Here is a 26,186-nt window from a genome sequence, read left to right as displayed (position 1 = left end):
ATAGACCATAGATAAAGAGTTTCACTCTGTATTTTCCCCTACTTTGTTTCTTAAGTCCTACCTATGTTTACTACTACTTTTTATATATAATTTGAAGTCAGGAAACATGAAGCATTTCATGTTTCTTTTCTCACAGGATTTTACTTTTCACAGGATATTACTTTTCGTGGCATTTTGAGTTCCATGCAAATTTAAGAATCAGGTGTTCTATTTTCCTGAAAAATGCCACTGTAGTTTATCCAGGGATTCCCTTAATTAAAATTACTTTAGGTAATACAGAAATTTTAACATTAAATTATCTACCCCATGAACACCCATCTTCACTTCTGGTAGATATTTTCTTTTTAAAAATATTTTATTTATTGGGGCCAGGCGGTGGCATTACAGTGTGCAAGGACCCAGGTTCAAGCCTCTGGTCCCCACCTGCCGGGGGAAAGCTTCACGAGTGGTGAGGCAAGACTACGGGTGTCTCTCTGTCTATTCCCCTCTCTATCTCTCACTCCCCTCTCAATTTCTATCTCTATCCAATAATAAATAAATAAAAATATTTAAATATATATTTTTTATTTATTGGGTAGAGACAAATTGAGAGAGGGGGAGATAGATTGAAAGGGGGAGATAGAGTGGGAGAAGGACACCTGCAGTACTGCTTCACCACTTGTGAAGGGACTTGAACCTGTGTCCTTGTACACTGTAGCATGTGTGCTCAACCAGGTGCACCACCACCTGGCCCCATGACCGAATTTTCAATAAAATTTTATATATTGGTGGGATCAAGCTTCTAGTCTTTCTCTCTTCCTCTCTATCTGCCCCTTTTCTCTAGATTTCTATCTATCAATAAATAAAATATATTGTTAAAAATAATAAGTTGGCAATTATTTTCATTTCACACTTTAAAGAAATCTCTTTTTTGTCTATCTCCGACCATTTCTATGGCCAAAAGAGCTCTAATACTACTGCTCCTTTAAAGGCAACAACTTTCCTCTGCCTGCTTATAAGCTTTCTTTCCCCTTGATTTTTTTCTTCAGGGGCTTAATTACAAAATACCTAGTTTCAGTTTCCTATATATTTAATCTGTTTGGGGTTTCATAGTTTCTTGAATCTATAATTTGATATCTTTTTACCACTTTTAAAGAATGCTTAGCCATTCTCTTCAATTCAGCTTCTGAACTACCCTCACTCTCTTTTCTGGGACTCTAATTTAATTTAGGACTGGTGGTCCAGAAGGTGGCGCAGTGGATAAAGCACTGGACTCTCAAGCATGAGGTCCTGAGTTCGACCCCGGCAAGCCCATGTGCCAGAATGATCTCTGGTTCTTTCTTTGTCTCTCTCCTCCTATCTTTCTCATTAAAAATGAAATCTTCAAAATATATATGACTGAACTTTTTTTTTAGAATTTTTTAAATTATTTCTATTTATTTCCTTTTGTTGCCCTTGTTGTTTTATTGTTGCATTTATTGATGTCATCGTTGTTGTATAGGACAGGAAAATAGAAAGAGGAGGGGAAGACAAAGGGGGAGAGAAAGATAGACACCTGCAGACTTGCTTCACCACTTGTGAAGTGACTCCCCTGCAGGTGGGGAGCCGGAGGCTTGAACCAGGATCCTTACACTGGTCCTTGTGCTTTGCACCATGTGTGCTTAACCCATTCCACTACCGCCCCCATGACTGAACTTCTCACCACAATCTACATCTCTTACACAATCTGTGTTTGTGTTCAACTTATACTTGGAAGCTTCACAAAATGTGATATGGCAATCATCAAATGATAATTCTTTTAAAAGAAAGGTATTGATTTTCATTTAAAAACCGTATATATCACAGCTACCCAGATATTTCTATACTGCTCTTATCTCTTCTTTTTTTTTAAAAGATTTTTTTAAATATTTATTTATTCCCTTTGGTTGCCCTTGTTGTTTTATTGTTGTAGTTATTATTGTTGTTATTGATGTCATCGTTGTTGGATAAGACAGAGAGAAATGGAGAGGAGGAGAAAACAGAGAGGGGAAGAGAAAGACAGACACCTGCAGACTTACTTCACCGCTTGTGAAGCGACGCCCTTGCAGGTGGGGAGCCAGGGCTCGAACTGGGATCCTTATGCTGGTCCTTGCACTTTGCACCACCTGCACTTAACCCACTGTGCTACCACCTGACTCCCTTTTTTAAAGATTTTATAATATTTATTTATTCCTTTTTTTTAACCTTGTTGTTATTAGTGTTGTGGTTATTATTGTTGTTGACGATGTCATTATTGTTGGATAGGACAGAGAGAAATGGAGAGGAGGGGAAGACAAAGGGGGAGAGACAGACAGACACCTGCAGACCTGCTTCACCTCTTGTGAAGCGACTCCACTGCAGGTGGGGAGCCGGGGCTAGAACCGGGATCCTTATGCCAGTCCACCTGCGCTTAACTTGCTGCGCTACTGCCCAACTCCCTGCTCTTACCTCTTCTAATGCCTGTGTTGTACAGTCAGCATTCATTATCCCCTCTAGAAGATATTCCCAGTATGAACAAGACTATTAAGCATATGCTTTTCTAAGCACCTATGGCCTATAAAATCTTACTTACCTAAATTAAAATCCCTAATATGATTATCAGCTACATACCACTTATATAGAAAGGATTACTAAAACTTTTATGGCCAATATCCCACCAAAAATTGTATAACAGACTATAGGAGATAATGCACATTAATTTCTAGTTACCTGTGCTTTGGTTCATCACAAGTCTTGGAGGGGAACTTGTTTCTTCAGATTCTTCTGAGGACTGTGCCAGGAAGTCATGAAGTTTCTGTACCAATGTATTCAACTTGCTTTCACTATGAAAACAAAAAGTTTTAGAATTCCCTTAATTATTCTCTAATGTACATAATTAAGTATAAAATCCAGAAGTATGTAAATATATATAATTCAACTGTTCTGGAAAATGCAAATTCAAAATAAAGGAAAATTTTTATTTCACTGAGGATATAAAAATATTACTTATGGGGTCAGGCGGTGGCACACCTGGTTAAGCACACACATTACAGTGCACAAGGACCCAGGTTCAAGCCTGGTCCCCACCTGCAGAGGGGAAGTTTCACAAGTGGTGAAGCAGGGCTGCAGGTGTCTGTCTCTCACTCTCTTATCTCCTCCCCTTTCAATTTCTCTGTTTCTATCTAATAATAAATACATTTTTAATAAAATATTAGTTATACAACTGACTTGTTAATTTTGATCTGATCTAAGATAAAAATATAAGACAAGAAAAACACCAGTATAAATGTTTATATAATTTAAAATAATACATTAGCAATTTATCAAACATATTTACTGAAACTTTAATTCTCTGAAAGGTTTTCATTATCTTTTCTGTTTATAAGTCTGCCTTCTGCTTGGCACACAATAATTATATAACTGATTGAAACAAAGATAAATAAAACATAGAACATAATTTAGAAAAGTTCACAGATGCCAGGCAGGGGTAGATAACATAATAGTTACACAAAGAGACTCTCATGCCTGAGCCTCCAAAGTCCCAGGTTCAATCCCTCGCACTGCCATAAGCCAGAGCTAAGCAGTGCTCCAGTAAAATGAATCAATCAATAAATAAATAAATAGTTACTTTTTTTTTAAGTTCACAGATTTCTGGGGAAATAGTTGTGCAAGTAATTATTATAACATAGCCTGCTAACTTATATAATGGCTAGAGTTATAGTCCAATAGAGATATAAAAAAAGTGAAGGCTATAATACAGTATATAAGCATAGTTCCCACTTTTCATATAATATTGCCTAATCAAGAAGAAAAACAGGTAAAATTTGAATCAAAATCCACAACATTTATATATTAAAAAAAAAGAATATGACACAGTTCATCTGAGATAGTGCCTGCTTTATGACATACACAGTCCAGGTTCAAAGCTGGCATACCACATTAAAGTACTATGGCATCAGGAAAAGTTTTATTTCTCTTTTTTTAATATTTTATTTAGTTTATTTTAATGAGAAATAGTAGATACAGAGGGAAAGATACATAGAGAGAGAGAGAGACCAGAACACTGCTCAGTTCTGGCTTATGCTGGGGCCAGGGGTTGAACCTGGTACCTTAGAGCCTCAGGCTTGAAAGTCTTTTGCATAACCATTACACTGTCTCCCCAGCCCCAAAAGTTTTGCTTCTCTATCAGAAACCTGTTGGCCTGGAGCAGTGAAATCATACATGTTCAAGACCCCATGATATAAATAATGACAACTTCAAAATAATAATTTTTAAGCTACTAAAAAAGAAAATAAAAAGTATCTCAGAAAACTATCTTACACAATATATCTAAAAAGATATCTATATCTTATATTTATTTTTATTTTATTTTTACCAGAATACTTCTTAGCTCTGGCTTACGATGATGTGGGGGATTGAACCTGGGACTTTGGAGTCTTGGGCATGAGAGTCTCTTTGCATAACCATTAGCTATCTGCCCCACTTCTTTAAATGTATTTATTAATGAGTGAGAGAGAGAGACAGAGAAATGTGGGGGGGGGGGGTCCAGCAAGAAGCTTTTGGAAATCATCAGGCAATACAGTAAGGTATCAGGCTATAAAATTAACATTCAAAATTCAGTGGCATTCCTCTATGCAAACACTAAGTTAGAAGAAATTGAAATCCAGAAATCAATTCCTTTTACTATAGCAACAAAAACAATAAAATATCTAGGAGTAAACCTAACCAAAGAAGTGAAAGACTTGTATACTGAAAATTATGAGTCACTACTCAAAGAAATTGAAAAAGACACAAAGAAGTGGAAAGATATTCCATGTTGATGGGTTGGAAGAATTAACATCATCAAAATGAATATATTACCCAGAGCCATCTACAAATTTAATGCTATCCCCATCAAGATCCCAAGCACATATTTTAGGAGAATAGAAAAAATGCTACAAATGTTTATCTGGAACCAGAAAAGACCTAGAATTGCCAAAACAATCTTGAGAAAAAAGAACAGAACTGGAGGCATCACACTCGAGATCTCAAACTGTATTATAGGGCCATTGTCATCAAAACTGCTTGGTACTGGAACATGAACAGACACACTGACCAGTGGAATAGAATTGAGAGCCCAGAAATGAGGCCCCACACATATGGACATCTAATCTTTGACAAAGGGACCCAGACTATTATATGGGGGAAGCAGAGTCTCTTCAACAAATGGTGTTGGAAACAATGGGTTGAAACATGCAGAAGAATGAAGCTGAATCACTGTATTTCACCAAATACAAAAGTAAATTCCAAGTGGATCAACGACTTGGATGTTAGACCAGAAACTATCAGATACTTAGAGGAAAATATTGGAAGAACTTTTTTCCGCATAAATTTTAAAGACATTTTCAATGAAACGAATCCAATTACAAAGAAGACTAAGGCAAGCATAAACCTATGGGACTACATCAAATTAAAAAGCTTCTTCACAGCAAAAGAAACCACTACCCAAACCAAGAGAGCCCTCACAGAATGGGAGAAGATCTTTACATGCCATACATCAGATAAGAGTTTAATAACCAACATATATAAAGAGCTTGCCAGACTCAACAATAAGACAACTAATAATCCCATCCAAAAATGGGGGGAGGACTTGGACAGAATATTCACCACAGAAGAGATCCAAAAGGCCGAGAAACACATGAAAAAATGCTCCAAGTCTCTGATTGTCAGAGAAATGCAAATAAAGACAACAATGAGAGATCACTTCACTCCTGTGAGAATGTCATACATCAGAAAAGGTAACAGCAGCAAATGCTGGAGAGGATGTGGGGTCAAAGGAACCCTCCTGCACTGCTGGTGGGAATGTCAATTGGTCCAACCTCTGTGGAGAACAGTCTGGAGAACTCTCAAAAGGCTAGAAATGGACCTACCCTATGACCCTGCAATTCCTCTCCTGGGGATTTATCCTAAGGAACCCAACACATCCATCCAAAAAGATCTGTGTACACATATGTTCTTGGCAGCACAATTTGTAATAGCCAAAACCTGGAAGCAACCCAGGTGTCCAACAACAGATGAGTGGCTGAGCAAGTTGTGGTATATATACACAATGGAATACTACTCAGGTGTAAAGAAATGGTGACTTCACCATTTTCAGCATGATCTTGGATGGACCTTGAAAAAATCATGTTGAGTGAAATAAGTCAGAAACAGAAGGATGAATATGGGATGATCTCACTCTCAGGCAGAAGTTGAAAAACAAGATCAGAAAAGAAAACACAAGTAGAACCTGAAAGGGAATTGGCATATTGCACCAAAGTAAAAGACTCTGGGGTGGGTGGGTGGGGAGAATACAGGTCCATGAAGGATGATAAATGACATAGTGGGGGTTGTATTGTTAAATGGGAAACTGGGGAATGTTATGCATGTACAAACTATTGTATTTACTGTTGAATGTAAAACATTAATTCCCCAATAAAGAAATAAATTTAAAAAAAAGAAAAGAAAAGAAACAGGGTGGGGAACACACACGCACACAAGCATATAGGAGACACAAACATCAAAATATCCCTCTGGCATATTCAATGCCAGGGTCTGAAGTTGTGATCTCTCTCATTTTTTTTAAATCTTTATTTATTTGACAGAGACAGACTGAAATTGAGAGGGAAGGGGGAGACAGAGAGACACCTACAGCACTGCTTCACCACTTGCAAAGCTTTCCTCATGAAGGTGGGAACTGGGGGCTCAAACCCAGGTCCTTATGCATTGTAACATGGGCACTTAACCAGATGTGCCACCACCCGACCCACGAAATTGTGATCTCAGTTGAAACTCTAAAGCTTTATCCACTGTGCCACCTCCCATGTTACAAAAATTTAATTTGTTTTATGGTTTTATATAAAGATACAACCAGACTAAATCTCTGTATACTTATACTCTTATCTATTTGTTATATTTGTTAAAGACAGGGGTCATTCTATTTTTGTCCCTATACTGGACTATTCTGTGTAATCTATTTGCTGTTTCATAGCAAATATAGTATGCTACTTTGTTGGAAAAGTTTGAAGAATGTTTATCTTTCATGTTAGTACTTTCCCCTAATCTATAATTCCTCTCTTAAGTTTACCATATAACCATCATAGTCTCTCATTCAGTTTGGGCTTCAGTAAACTATAGAGCTTTCCTTTATTTTATTAGTGACTTAATATTGATTTGAAAAATTATAAAATAACAGGAGTATAATACTACACAGTTCTCACCACCAAAGTTCTGTATCCCCATTCCCTGGAACTACTGAACTACTGAGATACAGTAGTTCTTCCAACGTTGCAGATATGGGTTGACTATATATATACACAAATTTTTTTCCTATAGTCCTGCCCTCTCTTCCCTTCCAAATCACACCCACACTTGTTACTACTACTTTTTTTGTCAAAGGTAGATTTTATTTTCAAAATAAGTAGTAAGTATGGTACATATAATAATTATGCTTTAATACAATTACTACTACTTCTAAATGTTCTTTCTATTTTCCTCGTCTCTCTCCGGGGCCTGATGGAGTTGGAGTTCAAAGCCCTCTGGTCATCTACCCCTATCATGTCTCCCCCTCTACGAGTATGGGCCAAAATTCTTTTTTGGGGTGCAAAAGGTGGGAGGTCTAGTTTCTGTCATTGCTTCCTTGCTGTACATGGGTGTTAGCAGGTCGATCCTAACACACAGCCTTTTTCTTTCTTTCCCTAGTGGGGTAGGGCTTTGGAGAGGTGGGGTTCCAGGACACAATGGTGAGGTTATCTGCTGAGGGAAGGCAGGATGGAATGATAGCAGCTGCAACTAGGTGGCTGCAAGGTATAAAGATATAAAGCAGGAAAAATGAATTAATTAACAGGAACCAAAAAAGTAGGAATAGAGCAGACAAGAATAAGGATCTTAGGGTGGAAAGAAGCTAGAAGTCCATTTTAGGTATGTTTCTAGGGGCCCATGATTTTTTATGGATTTTGCTTGAGTTTGATAGTTAACATGGAGGTAAACAACTATAAAGCTTTCTACCTTAAATCACTATCAGTATCCTTCTACAAAATATGTATCATTGGGGCCAGAGAAGTAGCTCAGTAGTAAAATACATGGCTCACAAACACAAGGCCCTGGGTTTAACCACAAGCATTCAGACAAAAAAAATTATACATATATATGGGAGTCAGGCAATAGAGCAGCGAGTTAAGCGCACATGGCTCAAAGTGCAAGGACCGGCCTAAGGATCCCAGTTCAAGCCCCAGGCTCCCTACCTGCAGGGAAGGGGGTTCGCTTCACAGATAGTGAAGCAGGTATGCAGAGGTCTCTGTCTTCCCCTCCACTCTCCATTTCTCTCTATGCTATCTAACAATGACGACATCAATAACAACAATAACTACAACAGCAATAAAAAAAAACAAGGGCAACAAAAGGGAAAATAAATAAAAAAGTATACACATATATATGCACACACATATATATCCTCTACAAAAATATATTGTAATAAAGAATTCTTAAGTCAATTTTTTTTGCCTCCAGGGTTATTGCTGGGGCTATTAGGTGCCTATACCACAAATCCACTGCTCCTGGAGGTTATTATTTTTCCCCTTTTGTTGCCCTTGTTGTTTTATCGTTGTTATGGTTATTATTATTGTTACTGATGTCATTGTTGGCTAGGACAGAGAGAAATGAAAAGAGGAGGGGAAGACAGAAAGGGAAAGATAGACACCTGAGACCTGCTTCATTGCTTGTGAAGTGACCCCCCTGCAGGTGGGGAGCCAGGGGCACGAACTGGGGTCTTTGTGCTTCGTACCATGTGGCTTAATTAAGTCAATTTCAAAATGAACAAAAGCATACATTTTAAAGAAAATATACATGAGAAGCTCATGAAGGATATGCTCAAAACTATTAGTCATTATAAAAACTTAATGCAAAGCCACAAGACACTATTTTACACACACTAGGTAGAACATATATGATGACAATTTCAAAAAGTTAGTTATCAATGATAATAAGAAACTACAGTCCAGAGACCCACCCTAATAGGGAAAGAGAGAGGCAGACTGGGAGTATGGACCGACCAGTCAACGCCCATGTTCAGCGGGGAAGCAATTACAGAAGCCAGACCTTCTACCTTCTGCAACCCACAATGACCCTGGGTCCATGCTCCCAGAGGGATAGAGAATGGGAAAGCTATCAGGGGAGGGGGTGGGATATGGAGATTGGGGTGATGGGAATTGTGTGGAGTTGTACCCCTCCTACCCTATGGTTTTGTTAATTTATCCTTTCTTAAATAAAATTTAAAAAAGAAAGAAACTACAGTCCATATTCATTACAGGTGGGAATAAAAAAGTGGCACAATTACTATGAAAACAGTAACAATTCAGGAGTCGGGAGGTAGCTCAGTGGGTTAAGTGCATGTGGCACAAAGTGCAAGGACCAGCAAAAGGATCCTGGTTTGAGCCCCCGGCTCCCCACCTGCAGGGGAGTTGCTTCACAGGTGGTGAAGCAGGTCAGCAGGTGTCTGTCTTTCTCTCTCCATCTTCCCCTCCTCTCTCCATTTCTCTCTACCCTACCCAACAACGACGACAGCAATAACAACAATAATAACTACAACAATAAAATAACAAGGGCAACAAAAGGGAATAAATAAATATTGTAAAAAATTGTTTTTAAAGTAGAAGACTACTTCTGGAAAAAAAAGAAAAACAGTAACAACTCAAAAGGTTAAACACAGAATTACCAAATTACTCGGTAATTCTCCTAATTATATACCCAAGAGAATGGAAACATATGCCCATACACCAAAAATAATTTTTAAAAAAAGTCAAAAGTAGTCATGACTAAGAATGCACACACTGCTATGTGTAAGGACCCAAGTTCAAGCCCAGGTCCCCACTTGGGTGTGTGGGGGAGAGGGAGCTTCATGAGCAATGGAGCAATGCTGTAGGTGTCTCTCTACACTCCCATCTTCTTAATTTCTCCTTGCTAGGGAGAGAGAAAAAGGAGATGGAGAGGAAAAGAGAGAAGGAAAAGGAGAAAGAGGGAGGGAAGAAGAAGGAGAAAAAGGGGAAGGTGGAGGGAAGAATGGGAGTGGTGGATCTGTGATGCAGGCAACCCAGCAGTAACCCCAGCGGTAATAAAAACAGTTCTTAAAAATTTTAAATGTTCGGGAGTCAGGAAGTAGCGCATGTGGCGCGAAGCACAAGGACCGGTGTAAAGATCCTGGTTCGAACCCTCAGCTCCCCACCTGCAGGGGAGTAGCTTCACAGGCGGTGAAGCAGGTCTGCAGGTGTCTATCTTACTCTCCCCCTCTCTGTCTTCCCCTCCTCTCTCCATTTCTCTCTGTCCTATCCAACAATGACGACATCAATAACAACAATAATAATTACAATAATAAAACAAGGGCAACAAAAGGGAATGAATGAATGAACAAAATTTTTAAAAAATTGAAAAAAAAATTGTAAATGTTCATGGCAACAATATTCATAATTGATAAAGAGGAAAAGTATGCAGATATCCATCAAGTGGTGGAAAAAGTGGAATACTTAACCACAATAGAATGAAGTGCAATGCTGATACATGCTAAAACAGGAATAATCCTTAAAAAAAAAAAACCAAAATGTCACATAATTAGATGATTCCACTCATGAATATGAAATATCCAGAATCAGCAAATTCATAGACAGCAAGAACAGATCAGTGCTTGCTAGCCGGGGGAATCTGGAGGTACCTGCTATATCATCTGGGATTGAGGAAAATATCCTAGAATTATAAAGTGGTGATAGTTGCAAAATATTGTGATTTACTAAAATAAAACACTTAACTGTACATTAAAATAGTTTATATGTAAATTTTATCTCAATAAAAACACAAAAAATTAGGTAACCGTAAGCAGAAAAATGAAACCGGATCATTATCTCTCACCACACACAAGTCTAAAAGTGGATTAATGATTTCAATGTTACACAGGAAATAATAAAATACATAAGGAAATATCAACAGAACACTACATGATATCAGTTTAGTGTCCTTCCTTTGTCCGTGGGCAAAGGAAACAAAAGTAAAAAAAAAAAACAGAATTACAAGAAAATGAAGTCTTTGCACAGCATTGGGAATCCTCACAAAAATAAACAAGAGAGAGACAGGCTGGGAGTATGGATCGACCTGTCAACTCCCATGTTCAGCAGGGAAGCAATTACAGAAGCTAGACCTTCTACCTTCTGCATCCCACAATGACCTTGTTTCCATATTCCCAGAGGGATAAAGAATAGGAAAGCTATCAGAGGAGGGGATGGGATACGGAGTTCTGGTGGTGGGAATTGTGTGGAGCTGTACGCCTCTTATCCTATGGTTTTTGTGAGTGTTTCCTTTTTATAAATAAACATTAAAAAAAGAAAGAACATAAAAGGATAAAAATAGACAACCTATTAAATGGGAGAAGATATTTTCACATCAAAGGGTTAATAAAATACAAAGAAGTTACAAAACTCATCATCAACAACAATAACAAAAAGTGGGAAAAGGATCTAAACACTTTACCAAAGATATACAAATGGGCAGAAAGGGAGTCGGGTGGTAGCGCAGCAGGTTAAGCGCACGTGGCACAAAGCTCAAGGACCAGCATAAGGATCCTGGTTCTGTTCGAGGCCCCAGATCCCCAACTGCAAAGAGGTCGCTTCACAAGCAGTAAAGCAAGTCTGCAGGTATCTATCTTTCTCTCTCCCTCTCTATCTTCCCCTCCTCTCTCCATTTCTCTCTGTCCTATCCAACAACAATGACATCAATAACAACAATAATAACTACAATAATAAAACAAGGGCAACAAAAGGGAATAAATATATATATTTTTAATGGCCAGAAGGCATATGAGAATTCAACAGATAAGGGTGGGGGTAGATAGCATAATGGTTATGCAAAGAACCTGAGGCTCCATAGTCCCAGGTTCCATCCTCTACACCGCCATAAAGCAGAATTAAGCAGTGTTCCGGTAAATAAAAAATTAAGTAAACAGAACTGAACACATGAAAAAATGTTCATTACTACTTATCAGAAAGATGCAAATCAAGAAAACAATAAACAGTCTAGCAATATAGAAGATAGTTCACTTGGTGGTCCCGGAGATGGCGCAGTAGATAAAGAATTGGAGTCTCACCCATGAGGTTCCGAGTTCAATCCCCAGCAGCACATATACCAACCAGAGTGATGTCTGGTTCTTACTCTCTTGACTCCTATCTCTCTAATGAATAAATAAATAAATTTTTTTTTTAAAGTTCAGGAGTCAGGAGGTAGCGCAGCAGGATAAGCGCATATGGCGCAAAGCGCAAGGACCAGCGTAAAGATCCCTGTTCGAGTCCCCGGCTCCCCTACAGGGGAGTCACTTCACAGGCGGTGAAGCAGGTCTGCAGGTGTCTGTCTTTCTCTCCCCCTCTCTGTCTTCCCCTCCTCTCTCCATTTCTCTTTATCCTATCCAACAACGACAACAACAATAGCAACTACAACAATAAAAAAGGGCAACAAAAGGGAATAAATAAATATTTTTTAAAAAGTGCAGTTGATAGTGTGCTTGCTTTGTCATGAGCACAATCTATTCTCACTTGTATATATCTCTATTTCTCTCTCTCTCTCCTTATGTCTCTATCTTTATATTTTAATTTTTAAAAAAAGATATCAGCAGGGGCCGGGCAGTAGCACAGCACGTTAAGTGCACATGATGTAAAGCACAGGAACAGCATAAGGATCCCGGTTCCAGCCCCCAGCTCCCCACCTGCAGGGGGGTCACTTCACAGGCGGTGAAGCAGGTCTGCAGGTGTCTATCTTTCTCTCCACTTCCCTGTCTTACCCTCCTCTCTCCATTTCTCTCTGTCCTATCCAACAACAACTACAGCAATAATAACAACAATGATATAACAAGGGCAACAAAAAGGAAAAAAAATGGCCTGCAGGAGCAGTGGATTCACAGTCCAAGCACCAAGCCCAAGCAATAACCCTGGAGGGGAAAAAAAGAAAGGAGAGAGAGAGAGGAAGGAAGGAAGGAAGGAAGGAAGGAAGGAAGGAAGGAAGGAAGGAATGAAGGAAGGAAGGAAGGAAGGAAGGAAGGAAGGAGGAAGGAAGGAAGGAAGGAAGGAAGGAAGAAAAGAAGGGAGGAATCAGCCTGAAGCAGTGAAAAGGGAAGGAGTGAGAAAAGAGGAAGGGGGGCATAAGGGAAAAGAGGGGGAGGAAGTAAGAGGAGGGAGGGGGGAGGAATGAGAGGAAGGGAAAAGGAGGGAGAAAGCAGGAGAAGAGAAGGCAAGCACAGGGTAAAACTTTGGACAACTTGTGATATATTACAGATGATTCCAAAACTCTTAAGGATGGGGATAGGAGTCAGGTACACCCAGCTGCGCAGTTGAGTGCATTCATTACTGTGCTCAATGACTCTAGTTCATGCCCCTGGCGAACACTAGAAGAAGTTCAAGCCCCCACTTCCCACCTGCAGGGGGGAATCAATGCGTGGTGAAGCAATGCTGCAAGCTCTCCCCTTCGCTATCTCTCCCTCCTCTTTCAATTTCTCTGTCCTATAAAAAAATGAGGGGAGAGCAGTTGAAACGGGTTTAAGAGGCTGTTAATGGTTGGGGACCTGGTGCATGGTGGTTGTGACAGTGGTAGAGAGATGGGGAGATAAGAAACTATACTTGTGAGCCTTAATCTATGAAACTGGTACTTACATATAAACTCCAGTAAAAGAAACAGCATGCTAACTATAAAACAGAGAAATCTGGTCTACACAAAACCCACCAGATCTGGAGATGGTCAAGTCTGATGAATTCATCCTGATGACAGATAACAGACTTACAGTGGTACAACTTAATATAATAATATAGCACAATATTTTTAATTGTACTAATAAGGCAACAACTGTTTTAAAAATCATTATATCCCCCAATAAAGTTACTTGGAAAAAATTAAGGTCTACTAAAGAAAGCAGCAATTCTTCTCTTAAAGATCTATCTAAAGAACATGGGTCATGCTTACTGAAATTGCCAGAGGAAAAAAAAAAGCAAATATCGGATTATATCACTCATATGTGGATATTAAAGAAATGAAACAAATGAAAAGACAAGGTAAAAAATTAAAACCTTTGTGGGCAAGGGTAGATAGCGTATTGGTTATGCAGAGACACTCATGCCTAAGACTCTTAAGTCCCAGGTTCAATCCCCTGCACCACCAAAAGCCAGAGCTGATCCTGCTCTGGTATTTCTCTCTGGGTCGTTCTCTCTTTGCATCTCTCAAAAATAAAATAAAGGTGAGGAAGATGGCATAATGGTTATGCAAACCGACTCTCATGCCTGAGGCTACAAAATCCCAGATTCAATCCCACACCACCATAAACCAGAACTGAGCAGTGCTAGTGTGTTTCTCTCTTTCAAAAATAAAATAAATAAAATATTTAAAAAATAATAATAAAACAAATAAAATCTGTAAAAAAAAAAACAACAAAAATTCAAACCTTTGGTCTATTTAAGCAGATCATAAGGTACTAAAATGGAATTTGGAATAAAGTAAAAAGAGATTTGGGGGGTCCAGTGTCCTACAGAAGAGGAAGATGATGGTGGTGGTAGGTGCACAAATTAGGGGAGAGAGAGAAAAGTAACATTAAGACTACAACAGTAGTGAAAAGCATTTCCTAATAAAAATGAAAACAAACAGATTTTTTTAAAAGAAACTACTAGGGGCCGGGTGGTGGCCCACCCACCTATTTAAGCACCTGATCCCCACATGCAGAGGGGACATTTCATGAGTGATGAAACAGGTCTACAGGTGTCTCTCTTTCTCCTTTCCTCTCTATCTTCGCCCTCCCTCTCAATTTCTCTCTGTTATATCCAATTAAAAAAAAGAAAAGAAAGAACAACTGACAATTTTTTAAAAAGAGCTATCAATTTAACTACATTTAAAAACTTGTGTATGGGAGTCCGGCTGTAGCGCAGCGGATTAAGCGCAGGTGGTGCAAAGCACAAGCACCGGCATAAGAATCCCGGTTTGAGCCCCGACTCCCCACCTGCAGAGGAGTCGCTTCACAGGCGGTGAAGCAGGTCTGCAGGTGTCTATCTTTCTCTCCCCCTCTCTGTCTTCCCCTCCTCTCTCCATTTCTCTGTCATATCCAACAACAACAACAGCAATGGTAACTACAACAATAAAACAACAAGGGCAACAAAAGGGAAAATAAAATATAAAAAAAATAAATAAATAAACTTAAAAAGATTTTTTTAAAAAGAATTACTAGGGGGCAGAGGTAGATAGCATAATGATTATGCAAAGAGACTCTCTCCCTGAGTCTCCAAAGTCCCAGGTTCAATCCTTTGCACCACCATAAACTAGAGCTGAGCAGTGCTCTGGTTAAAAAAAAAAAAGGAGAAAGAAGGGGGATCAGGAAGAAGGAGAAGAAGGGGGGAGGAGGAGGAGGAGGAGGAGGAAGGAGAAGAAGGGGGAGGAGGAGGAGGAGAAAAAGAAACAATTACTAGATAACAAAAAAAAGTGGAAGGGTGTACCCAACCTCCTAATCATCAAGAGGATGTACAAGGAAACTATGTAAATCAACATGCCAGCTGGTGCAAGGCTTTCAGCACAATTTGCTTCACAGAAGCTGACTCTGAAATGTGGGAGTTCAGCCCCCCACAAAGGTCTGGAGAAGGGGAGGGAAAATGAAAACACTCTGGAGCAAAAAGAACTTTGGAACCATTCAGAGAATAGAATGCTCAACACATTTATTGGGATATAGTTATACATCAAATTTTGGCAAACATCCCCATGAGTTTGCATCCTTCACCCAATTATGTGATTATCTGTCTTATGGATTTGAAACATTCTCTCACTCTCTAAGCTAGTCTGGGAGAGAACGTCAGAGACAGTGATTTCCTTCACTGCACAAACATCAGAGAGCTGCTTTTCAGCAGCTATCACATGGAAGTTTTGCCTCTGAAGCTAATTGACAGCATATGGCAGGAGGTTTTCCTCTGATAGCTGTACAGCATGTTACACTGAGGCTTGTGTCAGAAAATATTTTCCCCCATCTCTCTCCTGACCTGGTTCCCTGCACCTAGGAACCATCTGCATTCATACACTAAATCCAAAGATGAGCAACATCACTGTTCCATTCCCTTGTACTTAATTAGGGAATAATCAACACAATCAAAGAAGCGGGGGAAAGTGAGATATAATAGGCATACTACAGAGATCTGTGTAAGATTTTGGTTGCTCTGTTTTGGGAGAAAGGGTTGTTTCATAAAATTCCTTACATAATTTTTTTAATTTATTAGATAGAACAGAGAAATTGAGGAGGAGAGCTAAAGAGGAAAAGAGTGGGAGATGGGGAGAGGGAGAGAGAAGAGAGATGGGGAGGGAGGGAAGAGGGACGGGGGGAGGGAGGCAGGGCTGCAGGTGTCTCTGTGTCTCTTTCCCTCTCCATCTCCCCCTTTCTCTTGATTTCTGGCTGTCTCTATCCAATAAATAAATAAAGATAATAAAAAATTTTAAAAAGGAGTTGAAATGTGAGATGTTGCCATCCATGATGGAGGTTGAGAAAGCAGTGAAATCGGAAATCAGAACCAAAGTTCTGTAATTTTTTGTAAATTTCCTTTATACAGTTTAGTCATAGATTGCCAAGTGGGCTTTTAGGGCTGAAATGTTTGGATGTTTTGGTGGGCATACCACTTGGGTAAAGTTTGCTTGCTTCTTTTTTTTTTAGTGTTTATTTATTTATTCCCTTTTGTTGCCCTTGTTGATTTTTATTGTGGTAGTTATTACTGTCTCGATTCTTCTCTATCCTATTCAACAACAACAGCAATAATAACAACAAAGGCAACAAAAATGGGGGAAACAGCCTCCAAAAGTAGTGGATTCATAGTGCAGAGACCGAACCCAAGTGACAATCTTGGAGACTATTGTTATTGTTATTGTTGTTATTGTTATTATTATCATATTTTAGAGGCCAGGTGGTGGTGCATCTGGTTAAGTGCACAAATTACAATGCTGAAGGATGGGAGAGTGTAGATAGCATGGTTATGCAAAAGGGCGCCAGACGGTGGCGCAGCGCGTTAAGCGTACAAGGTTCAAAGCGCAAGGACCCAAGTAAGAATCCCAGTTCGAGCCCGCCCCCCCCCCCCCCGCAGGGGAGTCGCTTCATAGGCTGTGAAGCAGGTCTGCAAGTGTCTTAGTCTCCCCGTCTTCCTCTATCCATTTCTCTCTGAACTATACAACAACGAACGACATCAACGGTAACAATAATAAGCATAACAAGGCTACTACAAAAGGGCAACAAAAGGGGGGGAAATGGCCTCCAGGAGCAGTGGATTCATGGTGCAGGCACTGAGCTCCAGCAATAACGCTGGAGGAAAAAAATAAAATAAAATAAAATAATATATATATAAATGGTTATGCAAAAGACTCTCATGCCTGAGGTTGCAAAATTCCAGGTTCAAGTCCCGGCACCACCATCAGCCAGAGCTGAACAGTGCTCTGGTTAAAAAAAAAAAATGCAGTAGCACAGCAAATTTAGCGTAGGTGGCGCAAAGCGCAAGGACCAGCATAAGGATCCCAGCAGTTCGAGCCCCCGGCTCCCCACCTGCAGGGGAGTCGTTTTACAGGTGGCGAAGCAGGTCTTCAGGTGTCTTTCTCTCCCCCTCTCTGTCTTCCCCTCCTCTCTCCATTTCTCTCTGTCCTATCCAACAACGACAACATCAATAACAATAATAACTACAACAATAAAACAAGTGCAACAAAAGGGAATAAATATTAAAAAATAATAACTACAACAATAAAAAACAACAAGGGCAACAAAAGGGAATAAATACATAAATAAATATAAAAAATGTGCAAGGACCTGGGTTCTAGCCGTCAGTCCTCACCTGTAAGGGGAAAGCTTCAGGAGTAATGAAGCAGGGCTGCAGGTGTGTTTCTCTCTCTCTCCCTCTCTATCTCCCTCTCCCCTCTCAATTTCTCTGTCTTTATCCAGTAATAAATAAATTAAATAATAATAATAAATTTTGGATTTCTGGAGCAGAGCTATGATGACCTAGTCACAGAAAGTTGGCTCTCCCCCAGGAAACAAATATTACAAGATAACTCAAGGAATTTCATCAGAGAACATCTGGGATTTCTGGTAAAAAGAACATCACTATCTGAAGGTTAGTGATTGTGTGTTGTAGCTGAAACTGGAGGTGAGGGACAGAAGGAGTCAAACAGAAATGATGCACTGCCTTGCAGGCAGTAGAGAGTAACTTCAAATCTGCATGGTAGATTTAAAGGGTTCACGAGGAACCACACCAGAACCTAGTGGCTTTTTTAAAAAGGAGTTAAGAGGAGTTGGTCAGTGGCGCAGCAGGTTAAGCACATGTGGCGCAAAGCGCAAGGACCGGCGTAAGGATCCTGGTTCGTGTCCCCGGCTCCCCACCTGCTGGGGAGTCACTTCACAAGTGGTAAAGCAGTAAGAAAGTAGAAGTATACTAGAGTTTGCATCACCAGGTTCCAGGTGTCATCAGGATGCCGGCCAGACTTCCCTGGATTGAAGACACCACCAATGTGTCCTGGAGCTCAGCTTCCCCAGAGACCCATCCTACTAGGGAAAGAGAGAGGCAGACTGGGAGTATGGACCGACCAGTCAACGCCCATGTTCAGTGAGGAAGCAATTACAGAAGCCAGACCTTCTACCTTCTGCAACCCTCAATGACCCTGGGTCCATGCTCCCAGAGAGATAGAGAATGGGAAAGCTATCAGGGGAGGGGGTGGGTTATGGAGATTGGGTGGCGGGAATTGTGTGGAGTTGTACCCCTCCTACCCTATGGTTTTGTTAATTAATCCTTTCTTTAATAAAAAAAAAAACAAAAAAAAAAATTTTAAAAAAAAACAAGTGGTAAAGCAGGTCTACAGGTGTCTATCTTTCTCTCCCCGTCTTCCCCTCCTCTCCATTTCTCTCTGTCCTATCCAACAATGACGACATCAATAACAACAACAATAATAACTACAACAAGGGCAACAAAAAGGGAAAATAAATATATTTTTTAAAAAGGAGTTAAGAGCTGTAAAAACAGGCTCTTCAGCAAACCCAAGGGGATAATAGTTCAGAGAAACCAGGGAATTGAACACTGTATCCCTGTGGCATCAGGGAGGCTTATCAAACTCTAAAGTGTCCCAGCTGCCAGAGACCCTGGCTATAGGGGTCAGACAGCCCTGCAGGCAAAAAAAAAAAAAAAAAGTAAAGTAAAGTAAAGTAAAGTAAAGTAAAGTAAAGTAAAGTAAGAAAGAAAGAAAGAAAGAAAGAAAGAAAGAAAGAAAGAAAGAAAGAAAGAGTGACTTAGACCTCACAGCAGAGTTCCTACATTCAGAAGTCAGTTTGGGAAGAGGAGGTGGTCTAGGATCACTCCCCACCTTACTCCCAGACTAGTGTTCTGTTTAAAAGACATCAAACACCACAGTACTAAGTCGCTTCTTCAATACCAGATGGTTCTACTCAGATGTGTAATATAAGAAACTGATACAACATGAGTTTGATTAAAAAAGAAAAATAATCAAACTGTTGCTAAGACTGTGTAAACTGTGATGGTTATCCTTGGGAGAAAGGGGGAGAGCCAAGGTGGAGGAACGAGAGGGCACAGAACTGTCCTGGTAGGTACATTGTGGAATTATACCTCTCTAATCTTAGGAGCTTGTAAATTATTGGGGCTGTCAGAAAAATCCTAATGTATTTTTCTATGTTTTTCTTTCTTTTTTAATTTTTTTTTGAATTTTTATTTATTTTCCCTTTTGTTGCCCTTATTGTTTTAGTTATTATTGTTGCTGTTATTGATGTCATCGTTGTTGGATAGGACAGAGAGATATGGAGAGAGGAGGAGAAGACAGAGAGGGGGAGAGAAAGACAGACACCTGCAAATCTGCTTCGTCGTTTGTGAAGTGACCCCCCCTACAGGTGGGGAGCTAGAGGGTCAACCTGGGATCCTTAGGCTAATCTTTGCACTTGTGCCACATGCGCTTAACCCATTGCGCTACCACCTGACTCCCTTCTATGATTTCCTATGCAAAAATGCCTCATGACTTTTCCAACAACCTGATATTACTAAATCATTAGTAAATATTTTAAATCATAAAAAATAATTTAAAATTAAGACTGAAATTGCCAAAAGGATATATAATCCTTTTTTAATATTTTATTTTTATTAGTGATTTTATATTGATTTACAAGATTGAAATGGGTATAACTGTAATAGGGATGTAAATCCCAAAGGGTATAATTTCTACTTCTCTAGACACAATACAGATATATAATGAATAAATTATTCAATATCTTTACATTAGAAAATGGAACCAGAAAAAAGGCTAGATACCAACACACAACACAAAGTTCCTTGTAGCCAAAAATTTAAATATAATTAAATATATAATTTAATTTAAGTAAATTTTAAAATAAGAATGAATTATATATCATGGTACATATTGTACTATCAATACAGCATCAAAAAGGAAAGGGGGGCACAAAATAGTTAAAAATGGGTGATGTGCTGCTTTGTCATGGCAGCCCAGGTTCAAGCTTGACCCCCATCACAATGAAAGAGGCACACATCACAATTGCAAGAAGAGGGGGGTTAAAAGCCATAGTACAGTGCTGTAGGTATCTTTCTTTCTTTTAACATTTTGTTTTGGATAGACAGAAATGGAGGGGGTCAGGCGGTGGCACACCCGGTTAAACACACATATATATCACCACCATGCACAATGATCTGGGTTTGAGCCCCTGTTCAACCCCTGCAGGGAGGACATTTCACGAGTGGTGAAGATGGTCTGCAGGTGTCTATCTTTCTCTCATCCCTTCCCTCTCAATTTCTCTGTCCTGTCATGTAAAAATAAAATAGAAATGAAAAAAAATTGAAGAAAATGGCCATCAGGAACTATGTATTGGTAGTGCCGGTGTTGAGCCCCAGCGATAGCCCTGGTGGCAATTAAGGAGAGAGAAGGGGAGAGAGAGAAAAAAATAGCTGGGGGCTGGGCGGTAGCAGGGCTGGTTAAGCGCATGTGGTGCAAAGCTCAAGGACAGGCATAAGATCCAGGTACAAGCCCCGCTCCCCACCTGCGGGGCTCCCCACCTGCGGTGAAGCAGGTCTGCAGGTGTCTTTCTCTCCCCTTCTCTCTAACAATAGCAATAACACACAATGATAATAACGCTAAACAACCAGGGCAACCAAAAAGGGGGGGATAGCCTCCAGGAGCAGTGGATTCATAGTGCAGGTGCAGAGCCCCAGCAATAACCCCTGGAGAGGAGAAAAAGTAGAACTGGGAAACTCCAGGCTCTCACTCACTCTTCAAGGGCTTACACATGTCTGTGTGTATCTTCCTCTCTCTTTTCTATCTCTGCTCAACTTCAGTAAACACCCATTTCTCTGAAACTTAGAGTCTCCTGAGCTTTTTTCATGTGGACATTCATCTAAGATACTATCAGCAGAGCTTAAAGAGTATCTCTACACCCTTTGCCCTACTCCCTCCTACTTCACTGAAACATTTTGGAACTCCAAAAGGAACTGGTTTCAGGTAAGTCAAACATTTACCATCCTCTTTCCATTGTCTAGAATTTCCTCAGGCAATTCATCTCATATTTACTGCCACCCTTTACAGTTTTCTTCCCCTTCTTCACTGGGGCTCCATTGCTCTAAGTAAACTTTTTTCAATAGAAAGAGAAAAACAGCACCAAAGCTTCCTCCAGTGCAGAGGAGACTGGGCTGGAACCTAGGTCGTGTCCATGGCAAAGCAGGCATAATATCTAGATGCATTATCCTGTGTGCCCCACCCCTGCACATACACACACTTTTTTCTTTCGCTTTCTTTTTTACTTATTTATCCCCTTTTGTTGCCCTTGCTTTATTGTTGCAGTTATTGCTGTCCTCATTGTTGGACAGGACAGAGAGAAATGGAGAGAGGAGGGGAAGATAGAGGGGAGGAGAAAAAGACACCTGCTTCACCACTTGTGAAGCAACTCCCCTGCAGGTGGGGAGCCGGGGGCTCAAACTGGGATCCTTGTGTTTTGCCCACATGTGCTTAACCCGCTGTGCTACCGCCAGACACCCACTTTTTTTTCTTAACCGGCACTCTCCATCTCTGGTTTATGGTGGTGCCAGGGATCAAACCTTGGACCTCTGGTGCCTCAGGAATAGTCTTGTATTACACTGTATCCCCCAGCCCAAAAGCTATAGTCTATCACTGACTGAGTTTCATTTCTTTTTCTTTTTTCTTTATTTTTTTAATCAGAGCACTAATTAGCTCTATGGGGGGATTGAACCTGGGACCTCAGAGCCTCAGGCATGACATTGTTTGCATAACCATAATGCTATCTACCCCACCCTACCATTTATTTTCTTGAAATGTTCAATCTACTCCACAATCTTCACCCTACTTTACACCCTTAACCTGCATTTTATTTTACCACCAGGCTAACTTTCTGTCCTGTCCAACAACAGCAGCAATGGCAACAATAACAAGGGCAACAAAATGGAGAAAACAGCCCTCAGGAGCAGTGGATTTATAGTACAGGCACTGAATGAGCCCCAGCGAGATAACCCTGGAGGCAGAAAGAAAAAACAACTTTTTTTTTTACCAGAGCACTGTTCAGCTCTGGCTTATGGTGGTGCAGGGTTCTGAACCTGGGACTTTGGAGCCTCAGGCATGAGTCTCTTTGCATAACCATTATGCTATCTAACCCTGCCCGAGAAACTTTTTTTTTAATATTTGTTTATTCCCTTCTGTTGCCATTGTTGTTTTACTGTTGTAGTTATATTGTTGTTGTTGTCAGATAGGACAGAGAGAAATGGAGAGAGATGGGGAAGACAGAGAGGAGGAAAGACACCTGCAGACCTGTTTCACTGCTTATGGACTCCCCTGCGCAGGTGGGGAGCCGGGGGTTTGAACCAGGATCCTTAGGCCAGTCCCTGTGCTTTGCGCCACCTGTGCTTAACCCGCTGTGCTACCGCCCGACTCCCAAAACTTTTTTTTTTAATGACTCAAAAGTAAATACAAAGATTTATTAGCTTGGATGTTTGTCTCAATCTGCTTAAAACAGTAAAAAGTTGAAACAATCTAAATTTCTATACAGCAATTTAAAAAGGATAAAAAATGATTATAGTCTAACTCCTATATCTTTAGAGTTCTAGGTCCTGGGTCTGAGGTTTCTGCCCAACTGCCTCCTCCAGTCACATCTATCAGTCAGTGAAGCCCAATGACTTACACTGGAAGCAGAACTGATCCTGACCTGGGGAGGAATGTGAACCCTTACCCTAGCACAGTGGGTGTTATGAACAGAAACCTCCATTACTGCCTTAATCAGGCAATATGGCGCTAAGACAGTAAAAATAAAGTGCGTGAAAACTGAAATGTTTATAAAGAAGGGGGAGGGAGAAAGGATGCTGTATATCAAACAAAGGGTTTTTCATGCAATCACAGAACACTGGACAACCTCCCATGTCCTTCAGTCGGCTCTACTTTACCTATTCATTTTCAACTCTTCACTTAGCCAATTACTTTATCATCCTTAAAGCCTGATACACGCATTTTTACCTTTCCCTATGTCCAAATTGTTTTATACTACATTCACACTTCACTTTCCTAATCCAATTAAATTTTAAGCATTCTTAATGGGTCATTCTGGTTTTTTCCACTAAAATGAACCTGAATACTCCATCAGATTGTGCTGCTATTGTTTTGCTTTTTGTTTGTTTTTTAATTGGAACCAGGGTTATCACTGTTCCCCTCTGCAAGTAGGGAATGGGGCCTCAAACCTGGGGGTCCTTGCACATGGTAATGTGTGCACTCAACTTGGTATTCCACCCTCAACCCCACCTTGATTTTTTTTTTTTTTTACCAGAGCACTGTTCAGCTCTGGCTTATGGTGGTGCAGGGGATTGAACCTGGGACTCTGGAGCCTCAGGCATGAGAGTCTGTTTGCATAGCCATTATGCTACCCTCTGCCCGATTTTTTTTTTTATCATTTCTAAGATTTGCAAAATGAAGAGAAACCTCAGGTTGAGCTCCCAAGTGAATGGAAAACCCGCACAGGAAAGTTGAGCGCCCACATGACTGGAAAACCAGCACAGTGAATCACTCCCTCTGCTTATTATTGTAGTAACAGTAAAACAATAACTTTATGTACTCAACCTCTTTCTGTTTATGATACACAGATGTCCTAACCTTGAATCTTATCTATAAGATGCAGCTGTTGTAACTTCATAGACACAGAGTACTAACCTTGATTTTTTGTTAGAAAGAACAGGCCTAGCTCAAAAACATGTTATTTTGACACATGTGATGTCAACATATACTCCAATATAATTATAAAAGCATGACTGAATCTTGTAATAAGTGGATCATTGTCTGAATTCCAAGGATTTCTGGTGGAAATCAAGGAAAGCTAGAGCATTCCCACTACAATCATATATGAAAGACATTCAGTACAAATGATATCAGCACCTCATTCTTTTGATTTTTAAGAGTATCGTGTTTTTCTTAGCAAGCGAACTATCACTCCCTTCAAGTTCATCTCATGTATATCCTACTGCAATTTCTTTTAGATCCCTTATAGTTATCAGTTATTGTAATAATTAAGAAAGCACTGTAGTGTAGCACCATGCTTTAAATTTTTCGTATTTATTGATAAATGTGAGAGCGAACTAGAGCATCATTCTAGCACATGTGACACTGGAGATGAAACTCAGGCCCTCAGGCTTAAGAGTCGAATGCTTTACCCATTGTGCCACCTCTCCTCTGTTGCTAAACTTAAATACAAAGAACACATTAAAACTCTCTTTAAATCTTATGTTGAAAACCAGTACATTAAAAAGACAGGAGAGGGATTCTGTCTAACATGGGATATGGGTTCAGAGTGTTACCAGCACATGGCCCCATTTCCACCATATTTAGATAGATAGATATAGATATACACATGCATAAATATAAACATGTATGTATCACTACTAATTTTATACAAGTCTAGCAGATGGAGACTTGTCTCAAGTGGCCTCCCCCAGGGCTCTGTTCTGGCTCCTACGCTATTTAATATTTACATCAATGACCTTCCAGAAACTTCTTCAAGAAAGTTCATCTACGCCGATGACATCTGCTGTGCAACTCAGGTATCCAAGTTTGACATCCTCGAGGAAACACTCACGAAAGACATGTCTCTGATATCTGATTACTGTAAAAAATGGCGACTAATCCCTAGCACTGCAAAAACAGTATCATCTGTTTTCCATCTACACCATGCCTCGGCCTCACGTGAGCTTAATGTGCAGCTTGGCGATACGAGAATCCATCCGGCATGAAGCCCAGCCAGTCTATCTTGGCGTTACTCTCGATCGCACTCTGTCATTTCACGAACATCTCATAAAAACTGCAGCAAAGGTGTGCGCGAGGAATAACATCATTGCAAGACTGGCCAGCTCCTCATGGGGTGCGAGCGCTTCCACACTACGATCATCATCTCTGGCATTATGCTATTCCACTGCAGAATACTGTGCCCCAGTATGGTTCCGTAGCCCCCATGTCCACTTGGTCGATTCCAAATTATATTCCTCCATGAGGATAATTTCTGGAACCATCCGTTCCACCCCGGTTCCATGGCTGCCAGTTCTTAGCAACACCGCCCCGCCAGATACTCGTCGGGATGCGGCATCATCTAAGTTCATTTCCCACATCTGCGCTCGACCGGACCTGCCAATATACGCAGATATCTTCGCCCACCCTGTTCAACACTTGGCGTCTCGTCATCCAATCTGGTCTCCTACGCCTACACTGAACTTCTCTGTTCCAGACTCTTGGAAACAGAGTTGGCAGTCAGCTGAGGTAAAGAACAAACACCTCATCACAGACCCCTGCAAGCGTCAACCCAGCTTTGACCTAGCACGTTATGATTGGGCCCTCCTCAATCGCTATCGAACAGGCCATGGCCGCTGCGCCGCTATGTTCCATTGCTGGGGAGCCAGAGACGACCCAAACTGCCCCTGCGGCTACAGACAGACTGTGACCCACATAGTCAACGACTGCCACCTCTCCAGATTCAAAGGAGGTCTCGAAACTTTACATCAGGCTCAACCTGACGATGTTGACTAGCTACGGAAGAAGGGCAAACGCTAGAAGAAGAAGAATTTTATAATATAAAATGAAGTAAAATTGTTTCCATAAAAGGTTTTTTTAAATTTTTTATTATCTTTATTTAT

The 26,186-nt window shown here is 40.3% G+C and overlaps 1 protein-coding gene across 7 annotated transcripts in view; it reads right to left on the bottom strand.

Annotated features, from left to right (window-relative positions):
- ATRX (ATRX chromatin remodeler) overlaps positions 1-26,186 on the bottom strand; it is a 217,354-nt gene that overhangs the window by 174,846 nt on the left and 16,322 nt on the right. For all 7 annotated transcript variants that reach the window (XM_060183149.1, XM_060183145.1, XM_060183147.1 and 4 more), the window contains exon 2: positions 2,707-2,819. In XM_060183149.1, the coding sequence (XP_060039132.1) occupies positions 2,707-2,722 (16 nt within the window). In that variant the 5' untranslated portion in view covers positions 2,723-2,819. The remainder of the gene's footprint in view (positions 1-2,706; positions 2,820-26,186) is intronic.

This window comes from Erinaceus europaeus, chromosome X (genome assembly GCF_950295315.1).
Source record: "Erinaceus europaeus chromosome X, mEriEur2.1, whole genome shotgun sequence".
Taxonomy (NCBI): domain Eukaryota; kingdom Metazoa; phylum Chordata; class Mammalia; order Eulipotyphla; family Erinaceidae; genus Erinaceus; species Erinaceus europaeus.
Note: the sequence above shows the minus strand (reverse complement) of the source record. Positions and strands in the feature narration are given on the sequence as shown.